The following is a 17,333-nucleotide window of genomic DNA, read 5'->3' as shown; positions in this document are numbered from 1 at the left end:
TCTCTCACTTAAGAAGTATTGTACAATACGACATAGTTTGAGAATCATTGTTCTAGTCCAGTGAATTAATCTAGAAGCATGCTGTTATTAACAATTAGAAATAAGCTCATCAGAACTGGTTTTTTCTTGCAGTTATTTAATACAACTATTGAGACTTCTGAAAAGAAGAATAATCTGCAGCAGCGCCTGGCAATACTGCTTAGCCAGACTCTCTATGCGACTTATACCAATGTGTCCCGCGGCCTTTTTGAACAACACAAACTCATCTACAGCTTTATGCTGTGCATTGAGATCATGCGGCAGAGAGAAGAACTTACCAATACAGAATGGAATTTTTTCCTCCGGGGTTCTGCTGGCTTAGATAAGGTGCACTTGGAGTAGATTGATGATAAACAAAATAGTAAATAATTATGTATTTTTGGGTTTACAAAGTGATTTGTAGATAGTGAAAGGAGGTTGGTGTCTAAATTTGTCTTTACAATAGTGACTTTGGTGACTTCTAATTATGATTTTCCATCATGTGATATGTTACATTTTGAGGCCTGAAACATTTGCACAGTTATTTTAGATATTCATTACTTATTGATTCCAATCAAAGAAAGCATCATTATTCAGGACAGCATTTAAACACACACTTAATTTTAAGCATGTCAGTGGGACTTAAACACATACTTAAACACATACAAATAAGAATGAATTTAAGATCATGCTTAAATGCTTTTCTGAATTGGTCCCGCTATTAATAAACTTGTTTCTTGTGCAACTTTCACATTTTGACTATTAAAAATAGTCATATATTTGTCAAGCTTTTATTTACCACCTTCTTCTTTCATATTTTCACTGATTCTTTCATCTTTCCAACAGCAACGCCCTGCTAAGCCTGATGTTCCATGGCTCGAAGACACCACATGGTTTATGTGTTGTGACTTAGAGGAAACACTGCCATGTTTTCAAGGAATTCAGAAAGAAATACTGTCCACACACATTTTCATTAAATTAGGTAACATGATAGATAAGAAAGTGGATTGGAAAAGCCATTTTGCTTCCTCCAAACCTCTGCTTCAAGGAGGGTTTTTTACACTGATTCTACTTATATTTTATCAAACCTATTTTTGAACAGCTTCAGAAACAGTAACTTAGCCACTGCAGCAGGCAGTTTATTCAAAACCTTAAGACATTTGTTATGTGTACGATGGACTTTTCCATTTTCCCTTTGACATAATGACTCCATTTCCCGTTACTCTCATTTACACTCTCTGCTGGGGGACTTGGCAGCTATCTTCTTTCAACAGGCTGGAGCTCCCCACACTGGAAGATTGGGGACAGCCCCATAAGTGGCAGTAGGGCTCCTCATGACTACTTGGGAGAAGCAGGGCAACAGTATGATCCCTTCTCTCAGAACCAACAGTGCCCGCCTCTTTCTCCAAGTGATGCAGAGGTAATAGCCAGGAGGCCCTCCAGAACTCTTACCCCAATAGCCGAAATGTATTTGCTTTATTGGAAGAGTCGGCTGGGCCTGCTGCACTACTCTCCTGCCACACACACAATCTTCTGCAGCAGTGATGTTGACCTGGCCCCCCAAATCCGTGATACTGCAGGAAAAACCCGATTAAGATGAATGGGGCAGCTTACCCCTCTCAGAGCTATTGTTTTAGGCTCTCTGCAAGCTCCAGCAGACATCTCAGTTACACTTGGGTCACCTTTTCAAGCTTTTCTTTGAAACCATGAGAGATAGAAAGCCACTTACAAAAAATTGAAGCTCAGATTCTGACATAATTATGTGACAGCAGGAGCCTATCATGCCTATGCCTTAATCCAACGTTGTCTGTCCCCAAAATAGAATCCTAAGCTGGTCACACAGTCACCATGATTGCATGCAAAGAGCCAGTTAGACCTCTAACTCATGTACAAAAGAGAGCCTTTGCCTTTTTGAAAATTTGGTCTTACATATCACCGTATCATTGTGAATGGTTTCTGCTTGGCAAGTTCTAAATTTAAGACATTGCTAATGACAATGTCATTTGTAGGGTGCCTTGAAATTCGTGTCAACCCAGAAACATCGGAAACATATGATTCTGAACCCGCCCCTTCTGTAGAGCAAACCGAAGAAGGAAAAAAGGAAGGCACAATGAAAGCTTCCTGGGACACAAGACTGAGCATGTTTCAGAAATTAATTATTGTGAAAAGTTTTATGGAAGAAAAGGTAAAATCCAGTTGTACAGAAATTTGCATCCACACCAAAGCTACAAGCATTTGCAAAATTGTTTACTTGGGGCCATATTGTGTCATTTGAATGTTGGCTTGAAGAGGGATGATGCAGAGATGGACCTTCCCAGTGGAAGCTTGGATCTGGCTGGAGAAGAGGGCTAGCTCCCTTCCCTAGCTTCTTTGGGACTATGTGAATCTGCCGCAGGAGCTATGCCTGTTCTCTTCCAAGCAGAGGGACTGAGATTTGTGACTGGCCCATGGGTGGCAGGATGGAGAGGGTCCTTGTACCAGTCACAATCTCTCTCTTTGTAATTAATTTGTTTACTATGGGTCTGCTGCAAAGTCTGGGAATTTTTGAGTGCAGTGGGAAGTTTGACTTCACAGGGGCTACTCACATGCCTCTGTGGACAATGGCCAGTTCTAGTTTGCCAATTCTTATGATCTTATCCAAATTTTTTGGATGTTGAATCAAACTTTTTGAAATGCCCCTAGTACTAACTGAGGTGTGTTTGAGTTAACACAATGCAGTGAATGTTTTCTGTTTATGGGTTTCGAGAGGTAGTTGCTTGAAGGGATCGTAATGATTTTGAACTTGGAGGATTGATGATTTTTACCACTGATTAGTTAGTCTTTGTTATTTGTATTTGCCCAGTGAGGACTGGGCCTGATGGTGCTGTAGAAAGACATACAAAGATACAGTCCTGGCCTGGAAGGGGTATACAGTCAAATGTAAATACTGTTCTCTGGGCCTCTTTCTGTTTGTAAATTGATATGTTTTCATATCTTCAGGTGATCTCTGCACTTACTGAGTTTGTAATAGAGAACCTTGGAAAACAATTCATAGAGAATCCCCCAGTTGACTTGGGAACTCTGTATCAAGACATGTCCTCTTCAACTCCTCTGGTGTTTATCCTAAGCACAGGCTCTGACCCCATGGGAGCTTTCCAGAGATTTGCAAAAGAGCGAGGATATTCAGAACGGTACAAAGTACATAGTTTTATTAGACATGGTATTCAGCTGGGATGTTCAAAGGACCCCAAGGAGTTTAAGGAAATGGATTATTGAGTATCAAAGAACCCTAAGGATTTGAAGGGAACCTGGGTACCTAATTTGTCTAGTCTTCTTTGAAAATCCCACCCTCTTATGCTTGCACATTTATTCCATTGAGTCATACTGTAACATGCACTGTCTGTGGGTGAAATGCTGGCCCCACTGACTTTAACCATTGACTTTAGTGGGGTCAGGATTTCACCCTCTCTATACGTAAATGTATGTTAAAATATTTTTTTTTAGTTCTCCTCCAAACTATATACTATTGCTCTGCTTCAGAGAACTCTATATTTGTAATAATAGCCAAAGCTGCGAAATCAGACTCCTAAAACCATGTTAGGCACCTAAATAACATTGGTGCAGTTTTCAGAGATTATGAGCACTTTCAGCTCCCACAGACCTCAGTGGATTTGTCGGTGCCCAGCATCTCTGAAAATGAGGCCATTTCTATTTAGGGTCTAAATATGGATTGAGGAGCCTAAATTTCAGCAGCCAAGTTAGGAAGTTTTGGCCACTATCTTTAAAAGCTACAAATCCTAAAAAACCTACCATTTCAAAAGTCACTGTATGTTCAAGTATTTGCATCATGAACGTTGACAAAATTTTCTCTGTTTCAGAGTACGGTCAATTTCACTAGGGCAAGGGCAAGGACCTATTGCAGAGAAGCTGATAAAGGATGCAATGAAAACAGGAAATTGGGTTTTTCTGCAAAACTGTCACCTAGCAGTTTCATGGATGTTAGCTATGGAGGAGCTTATAAAAAGTTTTACTGAGCCAAGTATGTAATTTTCCTTCTACAACACAATATATTTCCCTGATGGTAGTGCCAAATCAGAAGTGTGCTTTTCCACTTTTTGCTTGTCTTGCCGATGAGAGGGGAAAGAGCCAAAGAAATGGTCCTCTGTAGGATTAAGAAATTGCTCATCCTTTTAAAGAGTATTACCCTATTCTATGCTCTGTAGTGCTCATTTATTTATTTGTTTCATTTGCTTGCTTATAGGTTTTCGCCATTGCATCTGTTCACCTCACGTATATTAAAGAATGTTTTCACATTAATGAATTCTCACAATGCCAACAGCCTGTAAAACAGGGAAATATATCCTTATCCACAGATTGGGAACTGAAGAACAGAGATATTTACATATGATTAATCACAATCCTCACCAATCTTAGGGGGGAGGAATAGCTCAGTGGTTTTAGCATTGGCCTGCTAAACCCAGGGTTGTGAATTCAATCCTTGAGGGGGCCACTTAGGGTTCTGGGGTAAAAATCTGTCTGGGGATGGGTCCTGCTTTGAGCAGGGGGTTGGACTAGATGATCTCCTGAGGCCCCTTCCAATCCTGATAGTCTATGATCTACTTTGCTAAATGTCCACTACTAATGGTGTTTGGAAGCAGGTGTTTAGTAAAAGGGTATGTGCAGACAGGAAGGCTGTGGAGGGTCAGAGTTCAAGTTGTGGTCTGTTGTAGTGACCAGGTGTGTGCTTGTAGATGACTACCTGTCTGTTAGTTGGCTTACACTGTCATCTCTTTGCTTTCAGTGATTTTGTTCCATGTATGTAATGTCGGTCACGGCTTTAACTGCTTCACAGTGAAGTTTTTTGTACATTATAAAAATTAAGGTCTGGGTTGCTTTAGCCAACTTCCATGGGAAAACTTCAGCCACTAACCAGAGGCCCCTTTTTCTTGCTCGGCCTTCTCCAGCTACATTCACAGACTCACAGGGAGCTGAACTCTTCTCTCTTTGAGAGCTTCCTTCTCCGCAACCTCCTCAAGTCCTCTGAAAGCCAGCCCTTCTATAGCAGCAGCTGCAATTGAGCCCAGCTGGTCTGCTTTTTGCCTCTCCTTGGCTCCCTAGTAACCCTTTCTCTACCATCATAATGCACAGTTTGCTTATACTCCTTCACTGTCCCTTTAAGTTAGCGCTTAGCCAAGCTGTGCATATTGGGGTGTATTTTGAAGGCATAAGGACCATTTAGAAATTCAACTCTCAATGAAGGTTAATGGAAGTTGGCCACCTGATTTCTTTAGACTCCTTTGACAATTCCAGCCATTTAGTTCTTTTACAATTTCTTTATATGTCAGCACTTCCATCCCCTTAATCATTGTGTTGCTTTTGCCTGTACCCCATTCAATTTTTCTGTAACTTTCTATTACTTAGATGCCTAGAACAGAACACAGTATTCCAAGTTTGGTAGCAATATAGTCATATACCGAGGGAGTGTTATTTATGACATGATACTTCTGCATATATAGCTCAAAATTACATTAGCATTTCCTGCTGCCATATCCCACTGCAATCTCATATCTAGTTGTCCACTATCATCCCTCAATCTCTTTCAGCATCATTGCTTTTCAGGTTTTTCTTTCCGAAGAAATATCTGTATTTCTTATTATTTTTCTCCATATGCATTTTCTTGAGTCTCGCTTTATCTTCTGACTCCCCTGTGGTACCTACTGTCCAAGCTTTCCATGTTCCTTTTTACTATCTGTTTATGTTCACTGGTATTTGAAACACTTCCCAAAATATCCCCTGTAATTTAAATATGATGCTTTTTACTCCCTCTTCCAGATCATAAATGAACATTAGGTGGTATATATAGTTCCAGTACTCCAGCCATTGGAAAGATAGATTTTATGGCAAATTGCTTATGATTTGTGTATGAATTTTAACAATTAAACTCTTTCACAGGAGTGTAGTGAATGTACTCATTCTTTTGGTTTTCAGATGTTTCTATTCAGGAGAGCTTTCGACTCTATTTAAGTTCCATGCCTAGTGAAACCTTTCCTGTCACTGTCCTTCAGAGCTCTGTCAAGGTAATATATCTGGAAATAACCTTAAGCAAAATGAACAATGCAAGGACGAAATAAATTATTTACAGAGTATCTCAAATCAAATGTCTAATCTATATTTTCTAATCAATCAAGATCCAAAAAGCATATTCTACAAGTTGCAATGTTTGTATCTTTTGTTCTTATATTTAGCAACAAAGAGTCCTGTGGCACCTTATAGACTAATAGATGTATCGGAGCATAAGCTTTTGTGGGTGAATACCCACTTCCTCAGACGCATATTATATTTAGGATGGTCAGACACATCATTTTCTTGAAAAACACTAAATGGGATCAACTGACAATCAGCAATCCTGCCTGTACCAACACAAGGTGTCCAAAGTTCTGACAAACCAAAATGAGTCCAAAATCCATAATCTCTTCTCCACTGTGGTACCTGTAAATACAAGTAGCTGCAACTTTATCAGCTTTTGTAACTAAGTCCTGTGTTGTCACCCCAATTTTGTGGCCCAAGTGGTCTCTGGTTTCCATCTCCATCTCTCCATTAACCCATCTGCATATTACTCAGCTTCATTTGCATCCAGGGAAGTCATGCTCCATGCTTTAGACATCCAGAGGGCCTGAAGTTATTATCTATATAGGGTCATATCTATCTCCAAGTCCTTCAAACTTTTTGTGGCATATGGGGATTAGGCCTGGGTTCAGTCCATTGCAGTTTACAGGCTGTCCAAATGGATCAGAATATGTATACATGATTTTGTGACTTGACAGGTCTTCACACACCTGGGGATATCAGAGCACACTCAACTAGGTCCAGAACCGCTTCTAAAGCATCTTTTTGCACTGTCTTCACCATCAAAATATCCAAAGCTTCTCCTTGGAGTTCTAAATGTTCTTTGCTCGCCATTACTCCCTCAACTTGATCTCTAGAACAAATTTGGTGATAACTTTTATCTCCTCTGACCACCTTCTGGACAATTACTGCTGCTGGCTAATCTGCCAAGAGAGGGGATCTATCTATTCTTCTTCAAGTGCTTGCTCATGTCCATTCCATGTTAGGCGTGTGTGCTCGCCACATGCACTGGTGTCGGAAGTTTTCCCCTCGGTATCTGTAGGGGATCAGCTCTGGCGCCCTCTGAAGTGGCACACATATGCCGTGGTATAAGGTGCACCACTGACCTCCCCGCCCCCCCCAGTTCCTTCTCACTGCCAGTGACGGTGCTGGAATGTACCTTTGCTCTGGCAAACTTTTTCTTCTCTAGAACTGTTTGTTGCGCACTTTTTTGTAAATAGTTATAACAATTAGTGTTAGTTCCCTTAGTGTGTTTTAGTTAGTTTACAGTTATCCCAGAAGGGACTTAGGCTAGGGGCGGGGCATGCTCCGCTCCCTGGACTTTAACAACTGTGACCACTGTAGGAAGCCTAAGCCGTCAGTGACCCCCACACCAGTTGTTTAAGGTGTTTGGGGGAAATCTCATGTCAGCAACAAGTGTCACATCTGCAGGAACTTTAAGCCTTCCACTACGAAAGAGTGGGACATCCAACTTAAAGCACCCCTTATGGAGTCAGTGCTGGAGCAGGCAAGATCAGACTCCGCGGCTTTGGTGCAGAGCGCCCTGCTGGTGCCATCGTCAGACAGGCGAAATTCCACTTCCACATCTTATCCCTCCAGGTGCCACCCACACCAGTGACAGCAGCTCCCAAATCAAGGGGTCAGCCTGCCTTTGGACCATTCCTTTAGTCTCTATCAGTGCAGCTCCACTTGCCACCTCAGGGAGCATCCTGCCACAGCTCGCCCACTCAGAGCTACTGCTCCGTGGGCATAGGACTGCCTACCAGTCAGAGCTGTCGGTTCCAGTCTCCGGATTCTGGTCCTTGCTCTGTGGGTTCGAAGCGTCGGTTGCTGGTAGGATAGCGTAGATCTATTGAGGTATGCTAAACCCCACAACCCCGGTACTGGGAGCATCATAGCCACTCCAGCAAAAGCCTCCGTTGGGGCTCTCGGTGCCGGTCACTGGCCGACCGACATAGGTTGTCGTACCAGCATCGACGCTCAACATTGTAACATCAGTCACGCTCTTGCTCCCGGTCCATGGATTGGCACCTGTCAGGAAGCATTTGGCATAGATCGCCCGGGTACCATTGTGGGTCCATCGGATGCTGGTCACCGGGATTTCGGCGTGGTTAGTCATCACCCACATAAAGATCCCACTCGGAGCATGGCGGTGGACACTGCTGGTCAGCTTCGGTACAGTCCCGGTATCTGGAGCAGGGCCCTTCATCCCAGGGCTTGGAGACGGACCAAGAGCCCCTGCAGACAGGTCAAAGTCCTCCATTGGCATCACCGGTCCTTCCCGTGGCACTGACAGGACTATTGTAGTCTCGGGGTCAATGGCCCATGGCATGGCACCCTTGGAATCCGTGGGGGTTCCTGCAGCTGTCCCAAGGGCATCGGTCGGTGTCAGGAGTCTCCGAAAAGCCCTCTGCCATGGTCTCCCGCCCATCTGAGATGGAGGCCACAGTGCTTGGGGGAAGAAGGTCCTGCCGAGCAGGTCTCAGAGGCGGTGGCACCTGCTGCAGCCACAACCTCTGCCTCATCCCCTGATAAGGCCATCATGGGGCCCCCACCTGTGGTCCCCCTGGATGATGCCAGAGCTCATCAGGAGCTTTTGAGGAGAGTAGCCTTGAACTTGGGGCTAGAAACTGAGGAGATGGAGCTCTCTGACACCTTCTTCATCCTCAGCTCAGCAGCCCCCACTAGAGTCTCACAGACAGTTCATGAGGGGGTGGCCAACATTACCAAAGCCCTCTGGTAGACCCTCTCATTGCTACCCCCAGTTTCCAAGTGGGCAGAGTGCAAGTACTATGTGCCCGCAAGAGGGTACAAATACTTCTGTACCCACCCTGCCCCAAACTCGTTAGTAGTGCCTGCAGTCAATGAGCGGGAAAGGCAGGGACAACCACGGGCTACTCCCAAAAATAAAGAGATGAAGAAGCTGGACTCTTTTTTGGGAGAAAGGTTTGTTTGTCACCAAGCCTACAGCTGAGGGTGGTGAACCATCAGGCCCTATTGGGCTGTTATGATTTTAATGTTTGGCAGTCGATGGGCAAATTTGTTGACCCCCTCCCAGAGGACCCCAGGAAAGAGTTCCAGGCCATCCTGGAAGAGGGGCAGGGAGTGGTGAGGGCGGAACTGCAGGCAGCTTCAGACACAGCTGATTCTGCAGCGCAGACATGGTCTCAGCCATAGTAATCAGGAGGGTGGCGTGGCTGCAGTCCTTGGGCTTGTTGGCTGAGGTCCAACAGTCCCTCCAGGACTTCCCATTCGATGGCCAGGCTCTGTTTGCAGAGAAAACAGACAATAAGCTGCACGGGCTAAAGGACTTGTGCACCACACTCAAGACCCTGGACCTATACACTCCAGGGCAGCAAAGAAAGCGACTTCGGCCACGGCCTCCCCATCAGTAGTGCAGCCAGCCTAGACAAGAGCCTTTCCATAAGAAGGGCTAGGGTTACAAGTGCTGTCAGGGCCAGCAGCCATCTACCTCGACACAGGCTGGTGCTTCCCACTCCCAGCAGGGGTCAAAGCGGTCATTTTGAGGGTGTGCTCCAGGGAAACATTCCACCCGCTGTCCTGGATCCTGCCCCCCTCCATTTCTCCAGCCGCCTTTCTTTTTTCCTCCCAGCCTGGGCATCTATAACTTTGGATGCCTTCAATACTGTGGCACAGGGCTATGCCCTCCAATTTGTTTCAAACCCCCATCCCACCCTCCCTCCCCACCCCTCTTCAGGGACCCCACTTGTGAGAGTCTACTGCATCAGGAGATACAGGGCCTGCTGCAGGCAGGGGCTGTGGAAGAAGTCCCTCTAGACCTCAGGGGCAAGGGATTCTACTTCCATTCTTTCTGATCCCAAAGTCCAAAGGGGGCCTAAGGCCCATCCTGGACCTGCAACTCCTCAACAAATTTCTCAAGAGGTTGAAGTTCCGCATGGTCTCCCTGCTCTCCATCCCCTCCCTGGATCCAGGAAACTGGTATGCCACCCTCAACTTGAAGAACGTGTACTTTCAGATAGCGATCTTTCAAGGGCACAGTCGCTTCCTCCGCTTCATAGTGGGATCCGCATGCTACCAGTTCGCAGTGCTCCCCTTCAGCCTGGCAATGACACCGAGGGTGTTCACAAAGTGTGTGGCGGTGGTGGCGGCTCACCTCAAGCGTCGAGGTATCCTGATCTACCCGTGACTCAATGACTGGCTGGTCAAGGGTCACTCCAGGTCCCAGGTCCAGGATGCCATTGTGATGCTGCTGACCACATGCAGGAGGCTAGGCCTGTGGATTAACAAGGAAAAATCAACATTAGTCCCTGTACAAAGGATAGAATTTATCAGAGCAGTCTTCGACTCCACCAGGGCAAAGGCATTTCAGCCACTTGACAGGTTCCAGACAATAAGGGACTTCATCACTGGACTCCACATTTCCTTTCACGACAGCCAGGGACTGTCTACGGCTGCTGGGCCACATGGCAGCGTGCATGTATGTCGTCCACCATGCAAGGCTGCGGATGCAACCCCTCCAGCAGTGACTGGCTACAGTCTATGCCCCATCCCGGGATCACCTGGACAAGGCCGTCACTATCCTACTGAAGGTACTCACTGTGTTGCAGTAGTGGACCAACCCCGGAACAGTCCTTGATGGAGTTCCGTTTGACACCCCACTGCCTTTGGTGTCGCTGATATTGGATGCTTCGGACCTTGGCTGGGGAGTGCACCTCTGGGTGACGTGGACGCAAAGTACATGGTCCACAGAGGAGATTACGTTGCGTATAAATGTCAAAGAACTCATGGCAGTTCACCTAGCCTGCGGGGTTTTCCTCCAGCAGTTATCTGGGTGTGTGGTGCAAGTGCTCATGGACAACATGGCCTTGATGTTTTACATCAACAGGCAAGGGGGAGCATGCTATCAAGAGGCACTCCACCTAAGGGATTTCTGCATCCAGCATGTGATCCACCTGGAGGCCTGTCAACTTTCTGGTGTCAGGAACACACTGGCAGATCACCTCAGCACAGGTCCCTCTTTTCTCACCATAAGTGGTCACACCACTCAGAAGTGGTCCAGATGCTCTTCGAGAGGTGGGGAACTCCCCAAGTAGACCTGTTCGCTACCAGACAGAACAGGAAATGTCATCACTTTTGCTGTCTGCAAGGCCTTGGCAAGGCTCTCTCGGACACTTTTCCCCTGTCCTGGTCAGAGATCTGATGTATGTGTTCCCACCCATCCCACTTGTCAGTAGAGTCCTGTCAAAAATCAAGAGGGATAAGGCTCGAGCCATAATTGCCCCGGCGTGGATGCACCAGCACTGGTTCGGCATGCTGTTGGATCTGGCAATAGCCCCCCCCCCCCCCCCGTGGCCATTGCCTGACAGCCCAGACCTTCTCTCGCAAGACCCCGGTCGCCTCCTGCACCCCAACCTCACCTCCTTCCACCTCACTCCACCTGTGAATGCTGCATGGTTGAACCCAGAGGAGTAAGCCTGCGCCTGGGAGGTGCAGCAGGTCGTTTGGGGAAGTAGAAAACCCACCACTAGAGTGACTTGCCTGGCGAAGTGGATGAGGTTCTCCCACTGGTTCTTCCCGATGTGCTCTTCTCTGCAGTCAATCTTTGAATATCTGCTCTTCCTGAAGTATCAGGGTCTGGCCCTCTCTTCTATCAAGGTTCATCTAGCTGCCATCTTGGCTTTTCATCTGCTGATTCAGAGTAGATCGATGTTCTCGCACAAGATGTCCATCAAGTTCCGGAAAGGCCTGAAAAGGCTCTTCCCTCCCATTGGGGATCTTGTCTCACAATGGGACCACAGTCTGGTTCTCCACAGGCTCACGGATCTTCCCTTTGAACCCTTGGGCTCTTGTTCCCTTTCCCACCTATTGTGGAAGGTCACCTTCCTTGTGGAAGTGACGTCAGCTAGGCGAGTGTGGGAGATTAAGCCCTGACCTTGGAACCACCATATATGGTCTTCTACAAAGATAAGGTACAGTTGCGACGCCATCTGGCCTTCCTAATGGAGGTGGTGTCTTCCTTCCATATCAACCAGGACATCTTCCTCCCAGCATTCTGTCTTAAGCTGCACAAGACCAGTGAGGAGGGGCAGCTGCACTCCCTGGACGTCCGACATGTCTTAGTGTTTTACTTGGAGCATACCAAGCCCTTTCGCAGGTTGACACAGCTCTTCATCGCAACAGCGAACAGGATGAAAGGCCTTCCGGGGTCCTCTCAGAGGCTCTCCAACTGGATCACTTTCTGCATCCGGACCTGTTATGAGCTGGCGCAGGTCAACCGCTGCCTCTGGTGAAGGACCATTTGACGAGAGCACAAGTGTCCTTGGTGGCCTACCTGGCGCATATCCCCACCCAGGACATTTGCAAAGCTGTGAAGTGATCTTCGGTTCACACGTTCACAGCACACTATGCCATCACACAGCAGGCCAGAGACAATGCGGGGTTCAGCACAGCTATGTTACAAGCTAGACATCCATGAACTCCTACCCACTTCTGTTGGTACCACTAGGGGGTCACTTAAGATGGAATGGACATGAACAAGCACTCAAAGAAGAAAAGACAGTTACCTTTTTCCATAACTGGTGTCCTTTGAGATGTGTTGCTCATGTCCATTCCATGACCCACCCTCCTTCCCCACTGTTGGAGTTCTGGCAAGAACTCCTTCCCTTTAATAAGACTTTAGGAATGTTCCTTCCCCAGTGGAACGTACATTTAGAGAAAACAGAAAAAATCAGAAAGGTCCTCCACTCACACCTTCTTTGTTGAAGCCAACACATTGATTCTGTCATAGTCTGGTCCATTTGATTCTGTTCTATATAGGTTCTTATACTATATTCATCACCATAGTATCTGAGCACTTTCCAGTAGTTCCGTAAGTACCTTTCACTCTAATCCAGACACTCAAGACTGACAAGCCCTAGCTCCTTACAAATGTAGCCTGGGACAAGAGCAAATGGAATAGCTGAATGAGAAGGAAGAGCTTACCTTAGCATGAACTCTGATGTCCCTCCTGATCTTTGTAACCCTAATCCATTTAAATCAAGATACTGACTACTGCTGGCTGGACAGTCTTTCTGCCCGGTAAGGCAGCCATCTGCTAAACCAAGATCTGGAAGCTGTTGTCCAAATAAAGCAGTTAAGTTGCAGTAGTGTGTACTCCGCATAGTGAGAGTGCTTACTTTAATCACCCTTCTTGCTATATTTATTTATTCTAATTTGTGCCTGCAATTTTTTTCTGATTTCTTTCTGCTCCAAATGTCCTTATTTTCATAACATATATTTTCATTTCTATATATTTTCTAAGGTAAATAATCAATGTGTTCATTTGGTTAACACCTAAAGCTTAATGTAGAAAATACAATTTACATGCAGATAGCCATTTAAGTGATAACTTGACAGCTCTGCATAAAAAAATGGAGAGCAGACTTATGTATAGAATAAGAACTGGTAATTTTTCCCAATTCAGGTAACCAATGAGCCTCCAAAAGGACTTCGTGCAAACATCAGGCGAGCATTCACAGAGATGACGACTACGTTTTTTGAAGACAATATCCTTGGCATAAATTGGAGGAAAATGATTTTTGGCATTTGCTTCTTCCATGCTATCATTCAGGTATACCTGATGATAATTAGTTCAGATAGCGGAGGTACTGAGATGCCATTACATAATTAGTTCAAGAAGTCTGTTATATTCAGAATATGTCTGATATAATCATAATTGTAATATCAGTATTTTGTGCAAACTTTATTTAGCCATTCATTTCCAGAAACTAGAACTGTAAGTTATATTACTAATTAGGGCTGTCAATTAATCACAGTTAACTCACACGATTAACTCAAAAAATTAATCACGATTAATCGCACTTATAACAATAGAATACCAATTGAAATGTATTAAATATTTTGGATGTTTTTCTACATTTTCAATATGAATTTCAATTACAACACAGAATACAAAGTGCACAGTGCTCACTTTATATTATTTTTTATTACAAATGTATGCACTATAGAAATGATCAAAGAAATAGTATTTTTCAGTTCACCTCATACAAGTACTGAAGTGCAGTCCTTTTATCATGAAATTGTAACTTTCAAATGCAGATTTTTTTGGTTACATAATTGCACTGAAAAACAAAACAGTATAAAACTTTAGAGCCTACAAGTCCACTCAGTCCTACTTGTCAAGTATCAGAGGGGTAGCCGTGTTAGTCTGGATCTGTAGAAGCAGCAAAGAGTCCTGTGGCACCTTATAGACTAACAGACATATTGGAGCATGAGCTTTCGTGGGTGAATACCCACTTCGTCAGATGCATCCCACGAAAGCTCATGCTTCAATACGTCTGTTAGTCTATAAGGTGCCACAGGACTCTTCAGTCCTACTTCTTATTCTGCCAATCGCTAAGACAAAGAAGTTTGTTTACAGTGATGGGAGATATTGCTGCCCATTTCTTATTTACAATGTCACCTGAAAGTAATAACAGGCATTCGCATGGCATTTTGTAGCCAGCATTTCAAGGTATTTACATGCCAGATATGCTAAACATTCGTATGCCCCTTCATTCTTCGCCACCATTCCAGAAGACATGCTTTCATTCTGATGATGCTCGTTAAAAAAAGAATGTGTCAATTAAATTTGTAACTGTCCTCCTTGGGGGAGAATTGTATGTCTCCTGCTCTGTTTTACCTGCATTCTGCCATATATTTCATGTTATAGCAGTCTCAGATGATGACCCACCACATTTGTTTTAAGAACATTTTCACAGCAGATTTGACAAAGCGCAAAGAAAGTGCCAATGTGAGATTTCTAAAAATAGCTACAGCACTCGAGCCAAGGTTTAAGAATCTGAAGAGCCATCCAAATCTGAGAGGGAAGAGGTGTGGAGCATGCTTTTAGAAATCTTAAAAGAGCAACACTCTGATGCGGAAATTACAGAACCCCAGCCACCAAAAAAGAAAATCAACCTTCTGCTGGTGGCATCTGACTCAGATGATTAAAAATGAACATGTGCCAGTCCGCACTGTTTTGGATTGTTATCGGGCAGAACCCATCATCAGCATGGATGTGTGTCCTCTGGAATGGTGGTTGAAGCATGAAGGGACATATGAATATTTAGCACATCTGGCACATAAATATATTGGAACACCAGCTACAACAGTGCCATGTGAGCACCTGTTCTCACTTTCAGGTGACATTGCAAACAAGAGGCAGGCAGCATTATCTCTTCCAAATTATAACCAACCTTGTTTGTCTGAGTGACTGGCTGACCAAGAAGTAGGACTGCTTGCACTTGTAGGCTCTAAAGTTTTACACTGTTTTATTTTTGAATGCAGGTTTTTTTAATATAATTCTATATTTGTAAGTTCAGCTTTCATGATAAAGAGATTATACTACAGTACTTGTATGAGGTGAATTGAAAAATATTTTTATTTGTTTTTTACAGTGCAAATATTTGTAGTAAAAAATAAATGCAATGTGAGCACTGTACTCTTTGTATTCTGTGTTGTAATTGAAATTAATATATTTGAAAATGTAGTAAACATCCAAAAATATGTAAAATGAATGATATTCCATTGTTAACAGCATGATTAATCGCGATTAATTGCGATTAATTTTTTTAATCACTTGACAGACCTATTACTAATACAAAGCATCTCTTGTCTGATAATCTAATTATAATTTAAAAGGAAAGGTCCATACAAAGCACAAGACTTCTTTTCTCCTAAAAGATTACATTAAAATGTCTGTGCCATATTAATTATATCAAACGTAAGTGTGTCTCCTGAGATTTCTTATGGATAAATATGATCAAGCATTTCATTTAAGTGAAACTGTAGTTCCACTTTACTGTGTTAGCAAACAATCCATCAGAAGAATTCTGCGTGTCTTAAATTAAATGAACTCAGAGATTACAGGGGGACACATGGTGGTAAGAGGAATGGAATGTGCTGCTTTAATTATTCTGTTTTCATCCTGGTTATTGAATGACTACACAATACCTTATTTAAATAGGCAGAGAACCAATCCTTACTCAGTTTTCAATCAGTCACTACTTGAGCAAATTTCCGTTAAAGTCAATAGACTTTTTCTTGAGAAAGGACTGAGTAAGGACTTCAGGGTTTGTCCCAGAATGATAGTAATTTCTGATTGGATTAAACTAATAACTGAAACATTAGATTACTGATCGTTAATGCACTAGCTAATTGCAATTGAATTGGAAGTGGGAAGACAGAAAATGGAAATTCACAAAATTTAGATACAGCTTAATTTTGTTCCTCTTTCTAAACCTTTCAGTTTGTTTTTACTCACTCTCTACTAAAACCTCTTGGAAGCATGAAGTGAAATCTGTTTACATACCAATGTTACCCTTGCTTAGCATACTAGGTTGCTGCTGTCAGATTATTCATGAATGTTGCATCAATTGCATTCATCTCACTTAGAGAAAAAACCATGGAATGATTTATTTTGAAAAATAATGCAATATTTGGAATTACATGAACTGGGCAGATGGAGAGCTGTAAGATTAGACGTATAAGATTAGAAGATAGGTTGAATTCTGAGACAGCCTTTCCAATCTGTAATAGGGAGATTTATCTCCTAAGTGACCAGGAGCTAATCCTTTACTTTTAATAGTACTGTAAGGGGTGGGGAATGGATAGAACCAAAGCTCAGCTGACCCTTGCTGGGGGAGGTTGCAATGTGCTCATGGCATAAGACAACTGAAAATTACTGCCCTCTCCTGTCCAAGAGCCAGGAGAAAAATATGACTTGGGGGGGAGTGTCCCTGAGGACCAGTGCCTTCAGGTGCTTGTCATAACCTAGTCCCAGATTTGGACCTTAGCGTCCAAAATATGGGGGTTAGCATGAAAACCTCCAAGCTTAGTTACCAGCTTGGACCTGGTAAAGCTGCCACCACCCAAAAAATTAGAGTGTTTTGGGGCACTCTGGTCCCCCCAAAAACCTTCCCTGGGGACCCCAAGACCCAAATCCCTTGAGTCTTACAACAAAGGGAAATAAACCATTTCCCTCCCCCCCGGAGGGATTCCACCCTCTCTATTTCCAGTCCTGGAAACAGAAGTACTTCCCTCTTCACCCAGAGGGTATGCAAAGTCAGGCTAGTAAATCTAACACACACAGATTTCCCCCTGACTTCTGCCTCCCACCAATTCCCTGGTGAGCACAGACTCAATTCCCTGGAGTTCCTCACTAAAGAAAAACTCCAACAGGTCTTAAA

General features: G+C 44.0%; 1 protein-coding gene across 8 annotated transcripts in view; it reads left to right on the top strand.

The window, feature by feature from the left end:
* DNAH6 (dynein axonemal heavy chain 6) overlaps positions 1-17,333 on the top strand; it is a 220,717-nt gene that overhangs the window by 177,070 nt on the left and 26,314 nt on the right. For 7 of the 8 annotated variants that reach the window (XM_030566691.1, XM_030566692.1, XM_030566696.1 and 4 more), the window contains 7 exons: positions 133-366; positions 865-1,000; positions 2,028-2,203; positions 2,998-3,188; positions 3,876-4,036; positions 5,986-6,074; positions 13,568-13,714. In XM_030566691.1, the coding sequence (XP_030422551.1) occupies positions 133-366; positions 865-1,000; positions 2,028-2,203; positions 2,998-3,188; positions 3,876-4,036; positions 5,986-6,074; positions 13,568-13,714 (1,134 nt within the window). Of the gene's footprint in view, positions 1-132; positions 367-864; positions 1,001-2,027; positions 2,204-2,997; positions 3,189-3,875; positions 4,037-5,985; positions 6,075-13,567; positions 13,715-17,333 lie in introns of those variants that run through there. The other variant, XM_030566698.1, reaches the window with a different exon arrangement.

This window comes from Gopherus evgoodei, chromosome 6 (assembly GCF_007399415.2).
Source record: "Gopherus evgoodei ecotype Sinaloan lineage chromosome 6, rGopEvg1_v1.p, whole genome shotgun sequence".
Taxonomy (NCBI): domain Eukaryota; kingdom Metazoa; phylum Chordata; order Testudines; family Testudinidae; genus Gopherus; species Gopherus evgoodei.
This window is presented reverse-complemented; position numbering and strand designations above follow the sequence as displayed.